This window comes from Condylura cristata, unplaced genomic scaffold (assembly GCF_000260355.1).
Source record: "Condylura cristata isolate star-nosed mole 26May11 unplaced genomic scaffold, ConCri1.0 scaffold00011, whole genome shotgun sequence".
In the NCBI taxonomy this organism is placed as follows: domain Eukaryota; kingdom Metazoa; phylum Chordata; class Mammalia; order Eulipotyphla; family Talpidae; genus Condylura; species Condylura cristata.
The window spans coordinates 45,499,582-45,517,186 of NW_004567112.1; the positions used below are offsets into that span (position 1 = coordinate 45,499,582).

The 17,605-nt window shown below is 40.1% G+C and overlaps 1 protein-coding gene across 1 annotated transcript in view; it reads left to right on the top strand.

Annotated features, from left to right (window-relative positions):
• Positions 1 to 15,420, top strand: part of RHOBTB1 (Rho-related BTB domain containing 1) — a 120,934-nt gene extending 105,514 nt beyond the window's left edge. The window contains exons 10-13 of the mRNA XM_004680867.2: positions 4,467 to 4,617; positions 8,701 to 8,789; positions 12,592 to 12,697; positions 13,253 to 15,420. Of these exons, the coding sequence (XP_004680924.1) occupies positions 4,467 to 4,617; positions 8,701 to 8,789; positions 12,592 to 12,697; positions 13,253 to 13,422 (516 nt within the window). The 3' untranslated portion in view covers positions 13,423 to 15,420. The remainder of the gene's footprint in view (positions 1 to 4,466; positions 4,618 to 8,700; positions 8,790 to 12,591; positions 12,698 to 13,252) is intronic.
• The last annotated feature ends 2,185 nt before the right edge of the window (positions 15,421 to 17,605 follow it).

Consider the following 17,605-nt stretch of genomic DNA (forward strand, 5'->3'; position numbering starts at 1 on the left):
CTATTCAAGCACTTCTAACTTTAGTCTAGAGGTGAACAAGCATTTTTGTTGAGTTTTGCAAATATTTTCCACTATATTTTTTTTAGATGTGGGGACACCCCATCAAGTTTATTGTCTTAAGGGGTTTGGTTTGCTTATCTCAGCATCTCTCTACACTTTTAAAAGAAATACAGAAAACAATAGTTAACTTTTTGAAAGGGTCACTCACTCCAGAAATGTGAGCGCTCCCATTGTGACCCAGGAGTCTGCATTTGCATCCCCAAGTAGGGAAACAGAATCCTAGAATCACAAGCTGGGGTGGCTGTGGCTGAGGAGGTCACTAGGCCACCCTCCTGCTTCCAGAATAAACTGCAGCTGCTTCTACACCAACTCCCAGCAAAAGGCTGTCTGCTGTTTGGGGAAAAGATCTAAGAATTATCCTGATGACCTTGTCATCTCTACCGGCCTCTATAAATCAGGAGGTGCTCATGTGTAATCATATGAAGTCTTTCCTGTGCCATCAAATGTGTTTTGGGAGCCACTTCATGGAGGACCATGGGCTCACATGCCAGTTCCTCTGTGCACTAGCTGTGTCACCTTGGCACGTGAACACCTGAATTCTAGTCTCCCCATCTCAAAAAGGAAAGAATAACCTATACTGTGGTTGTGAGGTATTAAGTATCAGTACTTAATCAGTACAGAACACCTCATAACCATTAAACTAAACCCTTAGTCTTATTTTGATGAATAGTGTTGATAGTATCCTTTCTCTCCAAGAAAATTTGGGGAAACCACTGATAAAACCTCCTCCAATTAGCATTCCTAGATATCAACAATCTCCAGCAGTAACTAGCCCAAAGGCTTTCTTCCCTTATTTTTCCAGCACACTAAAACGTGTGCTGACTGTGCCTGCTATTAATCCAACAGAGAAAAGTTGATCAAGGTCAGGAACCCAGGCACAAAGGGACACTGTGAGAGCTGACCTCACAAATGCTAATCCCCTTTATCCCTTCCCAGAATGGACTGTAATCATCTGTAGGAGAGGTGACCAAAACAAAAACTTGGCAGCCACTGTGAATACACACATGTATGGTGTTCAGTGGCCACTCCTGGAGGCAGCCACCTGTTTAACCCCCACTGGAAAAATAAGGTCACTCCCTACTTAGACCCATAGCTGAAGCTCGTGGTGTGTATAGATTCAATCTTGCTCAAAAGTCAAAGACATTGGAACCAAGTAACCAAAGCACTGTGTCAAAATTCCACATTCACTATATGAAGAGTGACATGACATTCTCTGCCCTCCTTTGTCCCTTCTCTTTATTTCTAGTTTAGACTAGAGCAGTTATATAGTTATGAACTCTAATCTCAGCTTGACCTTGGGTAAGCACTGACCGTGTCCTCACCTGTAATGGGGAAAACGAGAAAACCTCCCTCAAATGGCAGGTAAGGCATGAGAGTGCATGTGTAAAGCATCAACTTTGATACCAAGGACATACAAATACTCAAGAAATGCAATGACTGTTTTCCTGGAGGATTCTTGCTTAAATTCTGTCCAAGAGGAAGTAATGATCTTTCTTCCTTAAATGCCCCAAGTTAAAAGCCCCCAGTTCCCTTTCTAAATCACCTTAGTGTGGTAGAAGTAAACACTCCATGATTGATTTAGCCCATATTTGCCCTGGGATTTGTTCTTTCTTGGCCACCTTTTAAATCTTTATTGTCTTGCGAAAACCTGACTCCCCTACAAAATTCAGCCTATTATTTTTTGCATTAATAGATTTCACATCATATCCAGAAAGAAATAAAATATGCCCATTGATGTTACTTTGACTTTTTTTTTTTTTGGTCTTTAATATTTAAGAAGACACAGTACTTTACTTATATTTTTCTCATTACTTTTAATGTAGCAGTAAGCATAATTCTCTCCCCAGAGGTACTCAGCAAGTGGTTTATTAAAAATGCATGCCAGGGTTGTAGTAAGCAATGCTCTGAATCTACAATACTTTCTCATTCTCTACGAGTCTATCTCTAATTATAAGCCTAATAGTCTGAGCTGATCTTTGCAATTAAAATTTTAAACCAACTAAACTGGAATGGTTTGTTGTTTAGGGTAGTATTATGTTCTCATTCATTTTCCTTTAAAAAAAAAAAACAGTACATCAAGCAAGTAGGATGCAAATTTTTAAATTGTATTTCTTATTTATATTTCTGTTACTTTTAAAGATTCTACAGAATAGTCTCTCCATTATTACACAGTTCACTGTAAACACTGAAATCACAAAAACAGCATTTTCCAGGAGCAATCGTGAAGGGGAAATGCATGTTCTGAAAGCATCTTTAGTCTGTTCTCATTTACTGGTTACTTCTTAGGATTCCTAAAATTATTTGCTCCAAAAACAAGTCATTGCTTAAAAAAAAAAAATTTGTATGTGTTACGCAAAAAGGAACAGCATGTCATGGATGATTACAAATGTCAGAGTACTCCAGAGGTACTGGGAACGTTGGAGCAGGGCTGCTTGCTGGAACCTGTCATCTTTTGCTGCCAGAAGTAATTTATTTCTATTTAGGACGTCCCCTTTACCGTAACTTAGAACACATTCTTACCAAGCAATGGTAATATCTTCGAAACTCATAATCTCAGTGAAAAACAAAAACTTTAGTTATCATCTATTCAGTTTACTCCCATGTAACCAATGAAGAAACTGAGGAACTAAGAAGAAAGGATGAATGACTTGTCAAGACAGACAGCATTTTAGTAACATATCCCTGGGCCTGGCCCAGGCTTTTGCCCTCTCTTGCAAGCCATCACTTTCAGAAACAGCTGACAGTCCCATCTCTGAAAGAATAGGTGTCCACAGGAAATCCAGGACTATTTATAATTAGAATTGCTAACACTTTATCAGAATTAAGTAATTCATAATTGTTCATCTTTTTTAAATTTAGAAATCTGTTTCTTAAAAACCATTAGTTAGGGCCCTCCCTGGTGGCGCAACAGGTTAGGAAGCAGCACCGCAAGCTGGCCGCAGCTGCTTCAGTGTGAGTTCAATCCCCAGCCCCAGAGGTGATCCACGTGGCGTGGCAGACCTCTACTGGCCTGCCTGCTGCTCCCTTCAGCAGTGTACTTCGTCAATTTGCCTGTTCTGCTCTCATCGCCCCTGTGCCTCTGGCTTGTACCCCAGTTCTGTATGAATAAATAAATAAATCTTAAAAAAAATTAGTGAAATATGGTACTTTCCTGTACTATAACCCAAACCTTTGCTTCCTTGTATTAAATGTTGCCAGCACTGTCCAGCAGCACTGAAAATAGAGTTAGACTCCTCGGCTCATCTCTCAATCACTGCTTCCTACTTCTGTGATCTTGGACATGCTACTTAACCTCCCAAAACCTTCATTTCCTTATTTGTAAATCTCTTCTTCCTAGAGATATAAGGATCAAATCATAGCATAGTGTAGCACAGTACCTTAGGTATAGGAACCTTCAATGAAGACTAATTTTATAACCATCATTCCAATAAAAAATGCCATTGGTACCTTCTATACTATACATCCAGGCACACCAATGAAGATTAGCTGCTATATAATTACCTCCCAAGCCCAGTCATCCTGAACTCTACTTTTCAACCTGTCCCTGGCTCTCCTTCAAACTATAGTATACTTTTACATGGGCAACAATTGCAGGTATTCAGGAAGGAGATTAGGGGAATCCTGAAAGGATTCCACATCCAATCGCTTCCCCAAATGAACTCTACTTTTCAACCTGTCCCTGGCTCTCCTTCAAACTATAGTATACTTTTACATGGGCAACAATTGCAGGTATTCAGGAAGGAGATTAGGGGAATCCTGAAAGGATTCCACATCCAATCGCTTCCCCAAATGGGCGACTTTAATAAAAGGTTTCTTTAAATTCCTTAATGTACTGATAGTTGCTAATGGCCGGTAGTTGTGGATCTATGTAGTTGTGCCATGGGAAAAATAATGAAGTGTTACATGGTGCTAGCATATATTGATAGAGCGTTGAAATCAAGTCAGTCACTGTGGCACCTAGGTGATTGCTCATCCTCTGTTTTTACATCTTGGAAAGCTGGGCTCTAGTGTATGTCAGCAACAGTGTGGTTTGCAGCCCCCCCCAACATCTGTCATGTTGCTAGGAGATTTCTTTCCCACAATACAGTATTATAAGGTACTTGGCAAGGAGGGCCCATAATGTCATCATACATTTACAGCCCATTTGTCTGATTTATAAGTCCAAATAGCCATTTAAAAATTGCAAATCAAGCTTTGTCAGGCAGCCCTACACTTTTGTCATCTACAAATCAAACTGTTACGCTTAAAGCCATAAATACCAAATGACTTCTGTGCTCAACCTCAAAGCAGGTGTCCCAGACTCGCTAATATCGAATCACACAGTTGGGATATTTATAAGCCGTATCACCTGAAAATATGCCCACTGATTTCTTCAACAGAACTTAGCTTTTCAAATAACCTTTCAGGTCTATCTCCCGAATATAAACAAGATGTCAATGCAGGCGGTATTGGATTATCTCTATACCAAGCAGTTGTCACCTAACTTGGACCTGGACCCACTGGAATTAATTGCCTTGGCAAACAGATTTTGCCTTCCACACTTGGTTGCACTTGCAGGTAAGGCTGGTGACTTGGGGCCATGCAGTGTGTGACTGTCGTGTTGATCAAAATTGCATTTAAACCAAAATAGGATTTCTGGAATAAAAATTAATTTTTATCACACCATATCAGGCTGTCAAACTGATTCAATTCAGTGAGTATTTCTTAAACTCCTACTTTGTGATAGGGCGTGTTAGACGAGAGAAAGATGAGCAACATGTGGCGCCTGCTATTGAGGCCCGGATGCTATGCATTCTGCCTCACTGTGGATCACAGACCTTGAAATAGAATGGTTATATCCATGTTATCGGTACCGTGTGTGCTCAGACACTTTTTTTATTTATTTTATTTTATTTTTTATTGAGGTAGTATTTGGATATACCCATCCGGTATTGCCACTACAGTCTTAAAGAAGGTAGCACAAAGGAATTGTGGGTAAGAAGATATGCTATCAAGTCAAATTGCTTGAGTTGAAATCCTGGCTTTGCCATTTATGGGCTAGAGGACTTCATACTTAATTAATGGCTCTTTATCGCCCCTTTCTCTCTTTAATCTGGGGATCATAGAGTTGTGAAGATTAAATGAGATACATATATTTAGAACAGTGTCTGGCACCTAGTAAGTATTATGTAAGAGGTTTTCTTAAAGCTATTTTAGAAAATATTCTGATAGTGTCAAGATCATTTTTGGGAGAAAGAAAAAGTGGGAAACTTGGCCTCATTGCAAAAAATCATAGATACCGTTTCTCAATTTGTTCATTTGGTAAGCTGCAGCAGGTCGAAATAAGATATACACATTCAGAAAACCTTTTGCTTAAATTTAAACCTTCAGCTTCATTCACCAGAGGTGACAATTTACAGTTGTGGCATTTATTACAACATTCAGTAGACTCCTATAATATTGAAAGCAGAGCTAGTACTGATTTTGTTCACTGGCCTATCCCCTGCACATAGAAAAGAGCCTGAATGCATTAGGTTCTCAAATATTTGTTGAATTCTTAAATGAGTGAAAATAAATGTATGAACAAGTCATATCAGCACTTGACTTTCTGGCAATTTTTTGTTTGTTTGTTTTTTAATCGTGTTCACTGAGATAATTATGAGTTACAATTATGTTTTAGGGGTACAGGTTTACACATCTTCCACTAAGCCCAGCACCATAGCCCCAGTAATCCTACAACATACTCCATGGGGACCCTCATCCTCCTCCCCCCTAAACTCCCCTCCTAGAAGCCTCAGTTCTGCAGTCAGATTTCAAGGGTTTGTTTTTGGTTCATTTTCATCTGTTCTTTGCTATGTTTCTTTATATCCACATATGAGTGAAAATATCCACTTAAGGTTTTCACTACATTCAACCAACTGAAGATTAGTTTTTTCCCTTGCCTTACTTCTTCCCCAATTAGAGATAGTTAAAGATTTGCTATTCAATTTCATTTTTTAAAAATGTATTTTTAAATGTTCAACATCACTCGTAATAAGGGACATGCAAATTAAAACCACAATGAGATACCACCTCACCCCAGTGAGAATGGCACATCTTCAAACAACTAGCAACAACAATTGTTGGCGAGGATGTGGAGAAAAAAGAACTCTCCTGCATTGCTGGTGGGAATGCAAACTAGTACAACCACTATGGAAAACTGTTTGGAGGTTCCTCAAACTGCTAAACATGGAGCTTCCCTACGACCCAGCAATCCCACTCCTAGGTATCTACCCAAAAGACACAAAAACACTGATTGAAAAAGATACTTGTACCCCCATGTTTATTGCTGCTTTATTTACAATTGGAAAAACATGGAAGCAGCCCAAATGCCCAAAAGTAGATGACTGGATTAGAAAGATGTGGTACATATATACAATGGAATATTACTCAGCAACCAAAAAAGAGAAACACGTGTCTTTTGCAGCAACTTGGATGGAGCTGGAAAAGATCATGCTGAGTGAGATAAGCCAGAAAGAGAAAGAAAAATACCAGATGGTTTCACTCATAGCAGGAGTATAATGGACCAGGCGAGAAAATAACAAAAATAATGAACAACCATATACCAGAGACATTCTGTGGGGGCGGAGTGGGGAATGGGATCAAAAACGGGGGGGTGAGGGAGGAAGGGAGGGAAATGCACGGGACTATGGTGGTGGCACAGGGGTGATTTGGTGATGGGAAACCCGCGGGGATTACAATCGAGATGGAAAAAAAAGGGTGCAAAATGATGTAAAAATAAACTTTGTAATAAAAAAATGTATTTTTAACCAATACAACTTGAAATTGTAGATCCAAATGAGTGTATAACTCCAAGAGGATGCAGTGGGCAACCCCTTTTTCAGAAGTATGAGTTCCAACCCATTTGACTATCTATAGTATTTTACAAGTATCTATCTTTTGAGGATAAATTTGACTGTTTTGAGATAGTCAAAAGTAAGTTGGAGCCAAATCTGTTGAGCAAAGTCAGTGATCAATCTCAAAGTGGTGCTATTTTTGGCTAAAATATTAAGTACAGTGAAAAAATATGGGGCTATTTTTCCACAAAGAAAATGACCCAAAGAGAGCTTCCTGTTGAATTAACTTGTTTGTATGTTTATTTTGGTCATTTAACATGTTATTACTATTATGACTTTTAACATAGTTTCTTATTGACTCTTAAACATTTAGTGTTTGATGTCTACTATTCTAAATTGTAGAACATAGTGTTCAGAGTACAGTATTTAAAACTCAGTTTGGGGGCCTCCTTGGTGGCCTTGGTATTAAGTCCCAGAACCATCACTGCTACAGCCAGTGTTTGATCCCTGGCCAGGTAGCTAACCCACAGCAAACTTCCCCTGACCCACCTGCTGCTCCCCTTAGAAGTGTATTTCAGTAAATCCACTTGTCCTGTTCCCTGCTCTGTATATGATGAATCAACTCACCCCCTCCTCACCCAGCACACACACACACCTCTGATTTCTTCTATATTAAAAAAATCAGTTTGGGGGTGAAAATGCTTTGTAAGCAAAACTGTTAAACTAAGAAATATTTCAGTTACCTAAAATTAAAAGGCCTGATGAAATCTCTGGGAACTACAGTTCCAAATAGTTCTTTGTCAGTCCAGCTGAGGAAAGTTATGCCAAAGACACCATTCACATCTAGATACCATATTGTCTAGACAAAGGCATATACTAGTATGTAAAGCCAAAGCAGAAAGTAAGCATGATTCGGACAATATACTGGCTGAGATTCTGTATATAATACACTGGATTAGAAGAACAATGCTAAAGATGAGAAAAGAACAGAGCAATAAGAAGGTAGAAAGGCAGAGCCTGGACTGTACCTGCACTTGTCTATCCGGGAGGTGGGTGACAGCCCAGATGAATGCCAGAGACAGCTTAGTCTCAAAATCACAATTGAAATTCAGTTTAGAAGTCTTAAACACAGCTCCCAGCAGAAAAGGCTCTCCCAACTGGAGGTTTGTTCTTTCCCATGGATGGTCTTCCCCATCTAAAGAATCGAAGAGGTTGCATAATAAACAAATCATCCATCAGCAGCTATTGAAATAGACATATGCTTTCATGTTTTTATTTCTCCACCTGGACTCATTTCTCTGTACTCAACCTTTCCACTGTCAGAGAGTACTGAGAATCGAAATGATGTGAGAAGGGAAACTGGAATAGGAAGATGCTAGAATGTCTACGGGATTGCAGAAAGTTGCTGACTATCTAGGGTAACATTGTTCAATAGAACTTTCTACAACAATGGCAGCATTCTGTGTTGGCATTGCCTAATACTCGCATGACTGTTGAGCACTTAAATGAGATTAGTGTTGCTGAGGACCTGAATTTTTAATTGCATTCACATTAATTATTGTTTCGTTTCAAGTAGTCAACAGTTAACCTAGGAGACAATGAAAATTTGAAAGACTCTAGCTAGAAGTGATAACAAGTGTCCCCAGTCATTGGTGCCACGTCTATGTACTGCAACGTCACCATCAGAATTGGCCCTGAATTCAATTTGAATGGTTGCCAGATCTCAAGTACTTCCTCCACAATTTGGTGTCCCCGACCAAACCCTCCTGACAAGATGTCTGGCTTGCAAGGCAAAATCTAACTCTCTTTTTCTTCTCCTCCCCAGAGCAGCACGCCGTTCAGGAGCTGACCAAAGCTGCAATGAGCGGTGTGGGCATTGATGGGGAGGTGCTCTCTTATTTGGAATTGGCCCAGGTTTGTAATAGCTTGCTTTTCACCTTTTAAGTGTGTTCAACCAGTTCATTTAATGCTGATAAAACATTCCTCTGTTGCATCTGTCTAAATAAAGATGTCACCACTGAGTCACAGAGGCCCCCTGTGTACACTGAGAAGATCTGAGAGTTTTATGTTTCATGCACTATCCACCCTGCTGGGCTTCCTTTGAAAAAGCAACAAGGACCCTACCCCCACTCCAGCCCCATTGTCCCCTGAGGCACAAGTTTCACATGTGGGAGAACAATTTGGGGTATGACAGGGAATGGTTTTGTCTCTCTTCTTTCGAATTCTTGGACATGTGTTGAGCTAGATCAGACATTTCCAGGTTTCCGTCAAATCCCGTGGAACCACACACACTTCACTGCAACTGTCCTAGGCTTTTCTAAAAGCAGAATTTGTTAATATTGTCAATGTGATTCTGTAATCCCAATCTACATGTTTACTTCCTTTTTAGAAAGAACAAGTTTTCACTCATAGCAGGAGCATAAGGGATCAGGAAAAATATAAACAATTGTAATAAAGTAAAAATGAAAAACAAAGAACAACTGTAATATATCAGAGGCATTCTGCAGGGGTGAAGAGGGGAATAGGATCAAAATCGGAGTGAAAAGAGCACATAGGACTATAGTGATGGCACAAAGGTGAATTGGTAGTGGGAAGTCCACAGGGATTACAACTAAGATGAAAAAATGCACAAAGTGAAGAATGATGTAAAAATAAATATATCTAAAAAGAAAAGAAAGAGCCTAAAAATCTGGCTTCCATTTTGTTGCTGACTAATGTATTCAAGGCATAAAGCTATTTCATTTTCCCCATCCATAAGAAATGGGGATGGTAATTCACACCTGACCAACCCTTCAAATTATTTTAAGAGTCAAAAGGATGGCTGAATAGTATTCCATTGTGTGTACATACCACATCTTCTCGATCCAGTCATTACTTTTGGACATTTGGGTTGATTCCACATCTTACCTATTGTAAATAGGGCAACAATAAGCATAGGGGTGCAGGTGTCCTTTTGAATTGTTTGTGTGTCCTTAGGTAGATACCTAGGAGTGGAATTGCTGGATCTTAATAGAAGATCATTTTTAGCCATTTGATAAACCTCCACAGAGCTTTCCATAGTGGTTGGACCAGCGTACATTCCTACCAGCAGTGTAGGAGAGTTCCTTTTTCTCCACACCCTTGCCAAGATTTATTGTTGCTTGATTTTTCATATGTGCCATTCTCACTGGTGTGAGGTGGTATCTCATTGTGGCTTTGATTTGCATTATTACAAGTGATGTTGAAAATTTTTTCATATGGTTGTTGGTCATCTGCATTTCCTCTTTGGAGAAGTGTCTTTGTAGCTCTTCTGCCCATTTTTTGATTCATTTTTTGTTCATTTTATATTTGTTGAGTTTCAAAAAAGATAAACTCATGCCATTTGCGGCAACATGGATGGAGCTGGAAAAGATCATGCTTAGTGAAATAAGCCAGAAAGAAAAAGAAAAATACTAGATGGCTAAAACAGAGACATTCTACAGGGGAGGAGAGGGGGGACAAGATCAAAATTGGAGTGGGAAGAGCACATGGGAGCATGGTGATGGCAGATGGGTGAAGTGGTGGTGGGAAGTTACAACTGAGATGGAAAAATGTAAAAAATGAATAATGCAAAAATATATAAAATAAAAAAAGTATAGAGAAAGAAAAAATAATCGAAAGGATAAAATATCTAAGAAGGAGCACTGAAGAGTGGAGACATTGTCTGCACAAATGATCTAGTTCCTGGCATACTGACCATGACTGTACTCTCAAGGAACTAAGAATCAACTCTCTAGTCTTTTTTCCATCTGAGTTCCCACTTTTCTTTTACCTCACTCAGTGAGGACAGTGGTTGCCTGAGTCTCAGGTCATTAATTTAAATGGCTATTTCCAAGTCAGGGGAGAGGGGAGGTGATTTCAGGGAAAGGAGGGAAGCAGATAGCAGGTATTCCTTAGGCTGTGGACACAGGAGATGACGCAGATTCAGAAGGCAGAGAGGAATAGAAGGTTACAGCACCCTGGTATTCTGAGTCAATATACAATAACTATTGGTTAGTTTCTCCCACACAGCAGACACACCACTAGACAAGCGAATATGTAGGTACAAAAGGTAGATTCTCTGCCCTTCTGCAGTCTGCAGAAGTAGACAACCACAAATATTAAAATCCGATGTGAAAAACAACCTAATGGAGATCACAATGAAACAATGAATAGATGTTGACAACAGTACAATCAATGCCTGTCTCCTGTACTTGGGGTTGGGGTCTTTTGAAACAATCCTTGGGGTGTGGGGTTGGGCCCTTGTTGCGTTTTTAAAAGAATCCCAGTAGGATGAATGGTGCATGAAGCATAAAACTCTCACACTTCTCCTGTAAGTATTCCTCCTGCAGAAAATGAAATGGCCAGGTGTTCTACAGGGCCAGTCCAGCTCAGATAAGATTTGGAGTTATGTCTCTTTCTTTGTTTGCTCTGTGTTCCCACCTTTCATCTCCCTCCACTCCATCCAGAAATATGCCATGCAAGGAGATGCAATTATTGCTAAACCTTGACAAGCCTTGGTAGGAAGATTTGATGAAGGAGCCTCCCATAACTTAGCTTATTCATTATACTCTAACCCATTGCTGTCCTGGTTAGTACTTAGCAAACAGCTTATAGACAGGTGCAGCCCTGACCTGGTGCATTTTCCAATTTCCATGGTATAAACATGGCATAAATGTCCCATCTGGCCAGTCTTAATGAGGTAAAGTCACTAAACTCAGAGTAAGGAAGAAATTTGCACACCATCAACTGTCTTAATTTGTGGGTACAAGCCAGCCTCAATGCACCACTGCTCCAGCGTACAATCAGAAAGAAACCTCCAATCAGCACCAACAAAATTGTCTATAATGTAGAAGTTGTTTTTCATAGTTTCTTGAGTTAATTTCAAGGACTTTGGCTTTTCTGTTGGCTGTAATTTACAGTGGCGATGTGGGCCAGAGGAAGTGCATCATAGGCACAGGGAATTTTTGCCTGACTAAAAGAAATGTCAAGCACAACCAGAGAATGGGTGTGTGAGACAGTCATGGGCAAAAAGAGCTAGAGACTGGAGGATACTACCAAATGCCTGTCAATGACAATTGACACTGTCAGTTGACCCCAGGTCAATTAACAAGGGAGCTGTCAACTTGGGGCTTCAGGTCTTTTTCAGTCACAGCCACCTTAGCTGCCACCTCACTCAGTGGAGTGTTCTCATCCCTCCCACCCTGCCCACATCACCTGTTCTTTTTATGTAACTAAAGGACAGGTATAGGACAGCCACGCATTCCTCAGTCTCCTCTTTCAGGTCTTTGGCCCCAGCAAACTGAGCTCTGTCATGCGACACGGAGTGTTCTGTTGCCGAGGCTTCCTTAAACAGAGATGACATTGCTACTTTCAGCTGTTGGCTGCTGCCTTCCAGAGGCCACAGCACTTATCACTAGCGGGCCAGGTGGCAGGGGAGGGTGGGAGAGCAAAGCATAATTTAAACTCCTGATCTGATACTGTGATTATTTTTGGTGCACCTATCACAAGGGGCTAGAGAGGGGTGTGCCAAAGCTGTTCTTGGCTGGCAGCAGAACCAATGTCAAAACACTGTAGTCAAAACAAGAGGTTTGCTGAATTAGTCATGTCATATGGGTCCTGTATTTCTTTCACCCGTACAATGGCTCCCTATTTTTTTGTGGCCCCATTCAGAAAATAGAGTCTGACCACCACCTCCCTTTGGGTCTCTCCCCTGCAGTTTCACAATGCCCACCAGCTAGCCGCTTGGTGTTTGCACCACATCTGTACCAACTACAACAGTGTTTGTTCCAAGTTCCGCAAAGAAATCAAATCGAAATCCACAGGTAAGACTGCATGTCCCCATTCATCCAATTCTCACCCACTCTGGCTGAAGTGTTTACCCTCTGTGCCCTTGAGAAGGAACACGAGCAGCTGGCAACTCGTGGAGAGTTTCTTGTGACTGGGTGGAGGTCACACATTCATGTGACACGGCACAAAGAATTGTAGGTTAGGAATTCTCTTGAGAGAACTTTATTCCGGTGGACTTAGGTGGAGTGGGGTTCAGGGTGCCTTATAAAGAAGCATGCTGAAATTCTGGGCTCACCTTGGGTGTGCAGGTAGGGTTAGAAGTGAGCTTTCACTCTGCAGTCTCCGTACACTCTGCAATCAAGTGGTCCTGGGTTCAGGTCTCGTGCCCTGTTGCATAACTTTAGACTAGTGATTTTCCCTCCAAAACCTTTAGTGTCACAGTCTTCCAACATGCCTACTCGTAGTCTCTGCACAGTGGGCTGCTGAGAGGACATGTGAAATAATCATAGGTGAGAAACTTTAAGCTCAGAATCTGGCGTATAGATGTGTTCTATAAATGGGTACAATGGCTCCTACTTTTCCTCCGCCAGACAACCAGGAATATTTTGAACGGCACCGCTGGCCCCCTGTGTGGTACCTGAAGGAAGAAGACCACTACCAGCGTGTGAAAAGGGAACGAGAGAAAGAAGATATTGCACTAAACAAACATCACTCGAGACGAAGGTGGTGCTTCTGGAATTCATCTCCAGCAGTTGCCTGAGGAGGAAGAGAAGGAAAAAAAAAATCAGTAACCTGACACACCACTTGTAAAAGCACTACTGTAAAATTAGTCTTATTTAGAGATAAGATGTAGTTCAGGTTTCAGGCACTGATCTTCCTCCACTTTTGTGCATTTATCTTTGTGGGGATCAAAGCACAAGCTCACCATCCATGAGCCTGGACAAAAAGGGAAGTTGATGCTCACTGCATTCCTTCAACTTATATGTATATTTTTTTGTTAGAAGGCTTAATAAACTTTAGTCCGTTATTTCATTTCTTTTTATACAAGAAAAAAAATCCAGCTTTCATGTTTCAAATTTCAAATTGGAAAATATTTTTATATGGTCTCTTGTATTTTGTTGAAATGAACTACTATGTATGACTTTACTTTACAGGCCACAAATTCACCATGAAGTCGCCCTGTGATTCTCTTCGCCCACAAAACCATTGAGCATTATTACATAATTAGAGGGTTATCCTTTTGTTGTGAAGTAAAGGGTTGGGATGAATTCCCCAAAGTGCAAGTTAGAGAGTGTTTAATCTTTGTGCTGTCGAATAACATTGGTATAATTACCAAGTCAACACTAAGAATGTGTATTTACAATATTTGCTGTGTAATTGCTAGTAATTATATGGTTATATGTGCCACGTAAAATATAGTGATATCAAATCTTCTGTTGTTTAAAATGTCTAGATTCAAGAGGATAATCTTTGTAATCATTAGAAGGGCTTATTAAATCCCAGCACTATCCAGGGCAAATTCACTGGTGGACCTGAACAGAGAAGCGACCGTAAGCGCATTGCTGTTTGGATTGCTATATTAGGGTTTAAGTATTCTCAGTATTCCTTGATCTCGCCATGCGTCTCTGCATGCAGATTCTCCACTGACTTGAATTGAGATGGGCAAAGGACAGGGTCCCCAGACTCTCCCCCACCACTTGTGGGTTTGTCACATCTCACCACCACAAATAGGCTTCCTCAGGTCGCTTACCTGTGGCCAACTCCACTTTGTAAAATATTTTTAACTCTTCCCAGGGAAAATTCATGTCGCTTGCTACAGAAGTAGGCTAAGGCAGACCACCCACCCCTGCTGAAATTCAGAGGGCCTGTGAAGGCGCAAAGCTGGAGGCTGGGTCCCTGCATTCTCCAACACAGACTAGAATCTTTTCCCAGAGTCTAGGAAATGGTGCTATTGTGAGTTAGTTCTGACCCTTTGTCATTCTGGTTTTCAGTGTTAAAACAGAAAGTACTGAGCAGGGGAGCTTTCAAGAGCAGTCAAACACTGCTTTTCTGTGGATTAAATGTTACGTCACTAGAGCATTTTATAGCCAAGATTCCATACCTGTGTGGAATGTTATATGGTGAAGGCTGTGTCTTATTTTGTTGGGAGGTCAACTTCCTGAGCTAAAGGCTGTTGATATTTTTTCCCCCTAGCTTTCAGAAGTTGGAAAAGTTGAATCTAAACCTCAATGTTGACAGCCATATGCATTTGCAAATATATCCAAATTACAGATGAGTATTTATTACTGACAGTGAAACACACTGCACAAGAGTTTGGAGTGGCTCAAAAGTGTGCCCTTTTCTCGTGACAAAGGAGAGGGCATTGGAGTAGGAAATGGATGGTTATAAATGCATCCACTTTAATTTTTGGTCAATAGGTTTGTAAATTTTTAATGAAAGGAAAAAGGGAGACAGAATGAGGGAATAAATATCAAGACTCAGGAAGAATCAGTATGTATCCCATCATAAAATAGTAGAGGTTGAGTATCCAATGAGTAGTCAGAGTTGAACTTATACAACCAAAGCTCCCATTTAATTGTAATCTTGCCAAAACATGGACATATAAATGAACCTGGGGTATAAGCAATAATCTCCACTAGTGTTTGTTATCAGCTACTGAAACCAAGTGGCTGGTTCATTTGGTTGATGCTGACTATGGCCTTTAACCATGGTGGTTTGTTTTGTGTTTTTTATTTCACAAAAAGCCAATAAAATTGTTTAGCTATAAAATGCAGTAGTTGTTGTTGTTGTTGTTGTTTTTTAAGAACTGCTACAGCACATCATTTGTGTAATTGTATTAGCTTTTTAAAAGCTATCAGTATGTTAAAGATTCTGGATCATCGTTGCTGTGTACTCCAGTAACAAGGCAATTTGAATAACAAGCATATTTGTTTTCAGCATTGCCAGCATAGAGTCCCATGCAATAATGTAAGTGATTGGTCTGGTTAACACAGTTGTCACTAGACATAGCCTTAGTATAGCCTTAGGAGTAAAAACAGAAATGATACTTCTGTCCTAATGGATTTCTCATTATCTGGGTTTGGATAACTTTGCCATCAACTAAGGGAAAGGTTGTACTTGAAGGGACTCGTGAAGATCTATCTTTTCTTCAGAAGATCTGAGAAAGCCTTTGCAAAACTCAGTGCACAAATTCTGAGAGGGCAGTGTTTACCGAAGTTCCAAGGAAAGAAGCATAGCCAATGAACTCTCTCTCACAAAGGGATTTTATGGGTAGATGATCCTTATAGTCCCATGAAAAGAAGCTGACATCTGTTAAAAAAAAAAAAAAAAACAACTAAAGAAATAAAAGAGATTCCCAACACATTTTAATACCTTTTAAAAATGGGTACTCTAAATCATGCCCCCTTTTCCACATGCATACCAGTAGAGACTTACATGTGCCCTTTGACCTATTTCTCCTAGGGCAGTATCTGGAAAATCATAAACAAGAAAAAAGTCAACAACCTTATATTAACATTATAAGAACTATAGCTGCTATCGGTTTAGAATAAATCAAGAATTTGCACTATGTATGTTAAAAAGCACAAGTGCAATCTTTCTTTAAAAAAAAATGTCCACACTTGCTTTTCTTGTATTTTTTCATCAAAATTAGTTTTTCACCACGGTAACATTCACTAAACAAATGAATTCTATTAGTCAGAGGAAAGGAAAACACCAAGTGAATCACTATTTTCTAAGTGCAGCATTCCTGAAATGAATTTAGCATGCCTTTCTGTATATTTGGTGTTTCTTTAATGAAAAGATTCTAATTAGATTCTGGTGGACAAGCAGAAGAATGTGACTATTGCCTAAAAGTTAGCCATGGAGAATTTATTTGTATTATGTACATATATGTGTAGTGTTAGTAATCAAGAAACAAGATGATGAAGCAAAAAGAAAGAGAAAGATGGAAGGAAGGAGGGAAGAGGAAAAGTGATGGAGAGAAAGAGGGAGTGAGGGTAGTAAGAAGGGAGAAGACTAAGAAATTTTCAAAAGAAAAGTTGTAGAGGCCCTCCCTGGTAGCGCAGGAGGTTAAAGCACAGCACTGAGAAGCTAAAGCCACTTCCACAAGAGTTCAATCCCCACCTGCCCCGGAGGTGACCCACATGGTGTAGCTGACCTCTCCTGACCCACCCACTGCTCCCCTCAGCAGTCTGTCAGTCAGCCTGTTCTGCTCCCCACTCTATCTCTGGTGAATCCTCTCACTGCCCCTGCACCTCTGGCCTGTACCCCAACTCTGTATGCAAATAAATAAATCTTTTTTAAAAAAAGTTGTAGAAGTTGAATTAAGCATTCTGAGTTTCTTCCAAACTACAAATTTATGAGACTGCTCTATATATCATAACTGTTTTCAGTTAAAAACTTTGTTCCCTTGAATTTCCAAATAGGAGGCAGGTAATGTGTTCAGTGTTAAAAGAAAGTACTGGCATCGCAACACCTGTGACATCTTGGAAAGCAATGCTATTCCCTTTGGCTGCATTTGAAAAGTTCGCTGTATACTGACAGTGTCACCAAGTTGGGTATTATTATTTACACCATTCAAATACTTGTTTTTTCACTGGGTTCCTGTGCAGGTGCCTCATTAGATATTTACAGACTATTGTCTACAAAATATGGAAATAACTTAGAAGATAATGCTTGGGTGAAAATCAATCAATCATACATTCGCACATCCAGAGACATGAAAGTGTTAGAAACAACAGGAGGAAATGTGAAGCCACTTGCCAACAACTCACTCCTATTGCTCCCCATTTTTCTAGGCACAGAATGTCTGAGCGACATGGACTTACAGTAGAATGTAGATGAAAAGGTGATAATCAAATGTGGCTCCAGGGGAGGAGAATGTAAATTCTTTGAGTCTGAATACACCGGAGTGACTAGCTTTTTCAGCTAATCCATGAGGA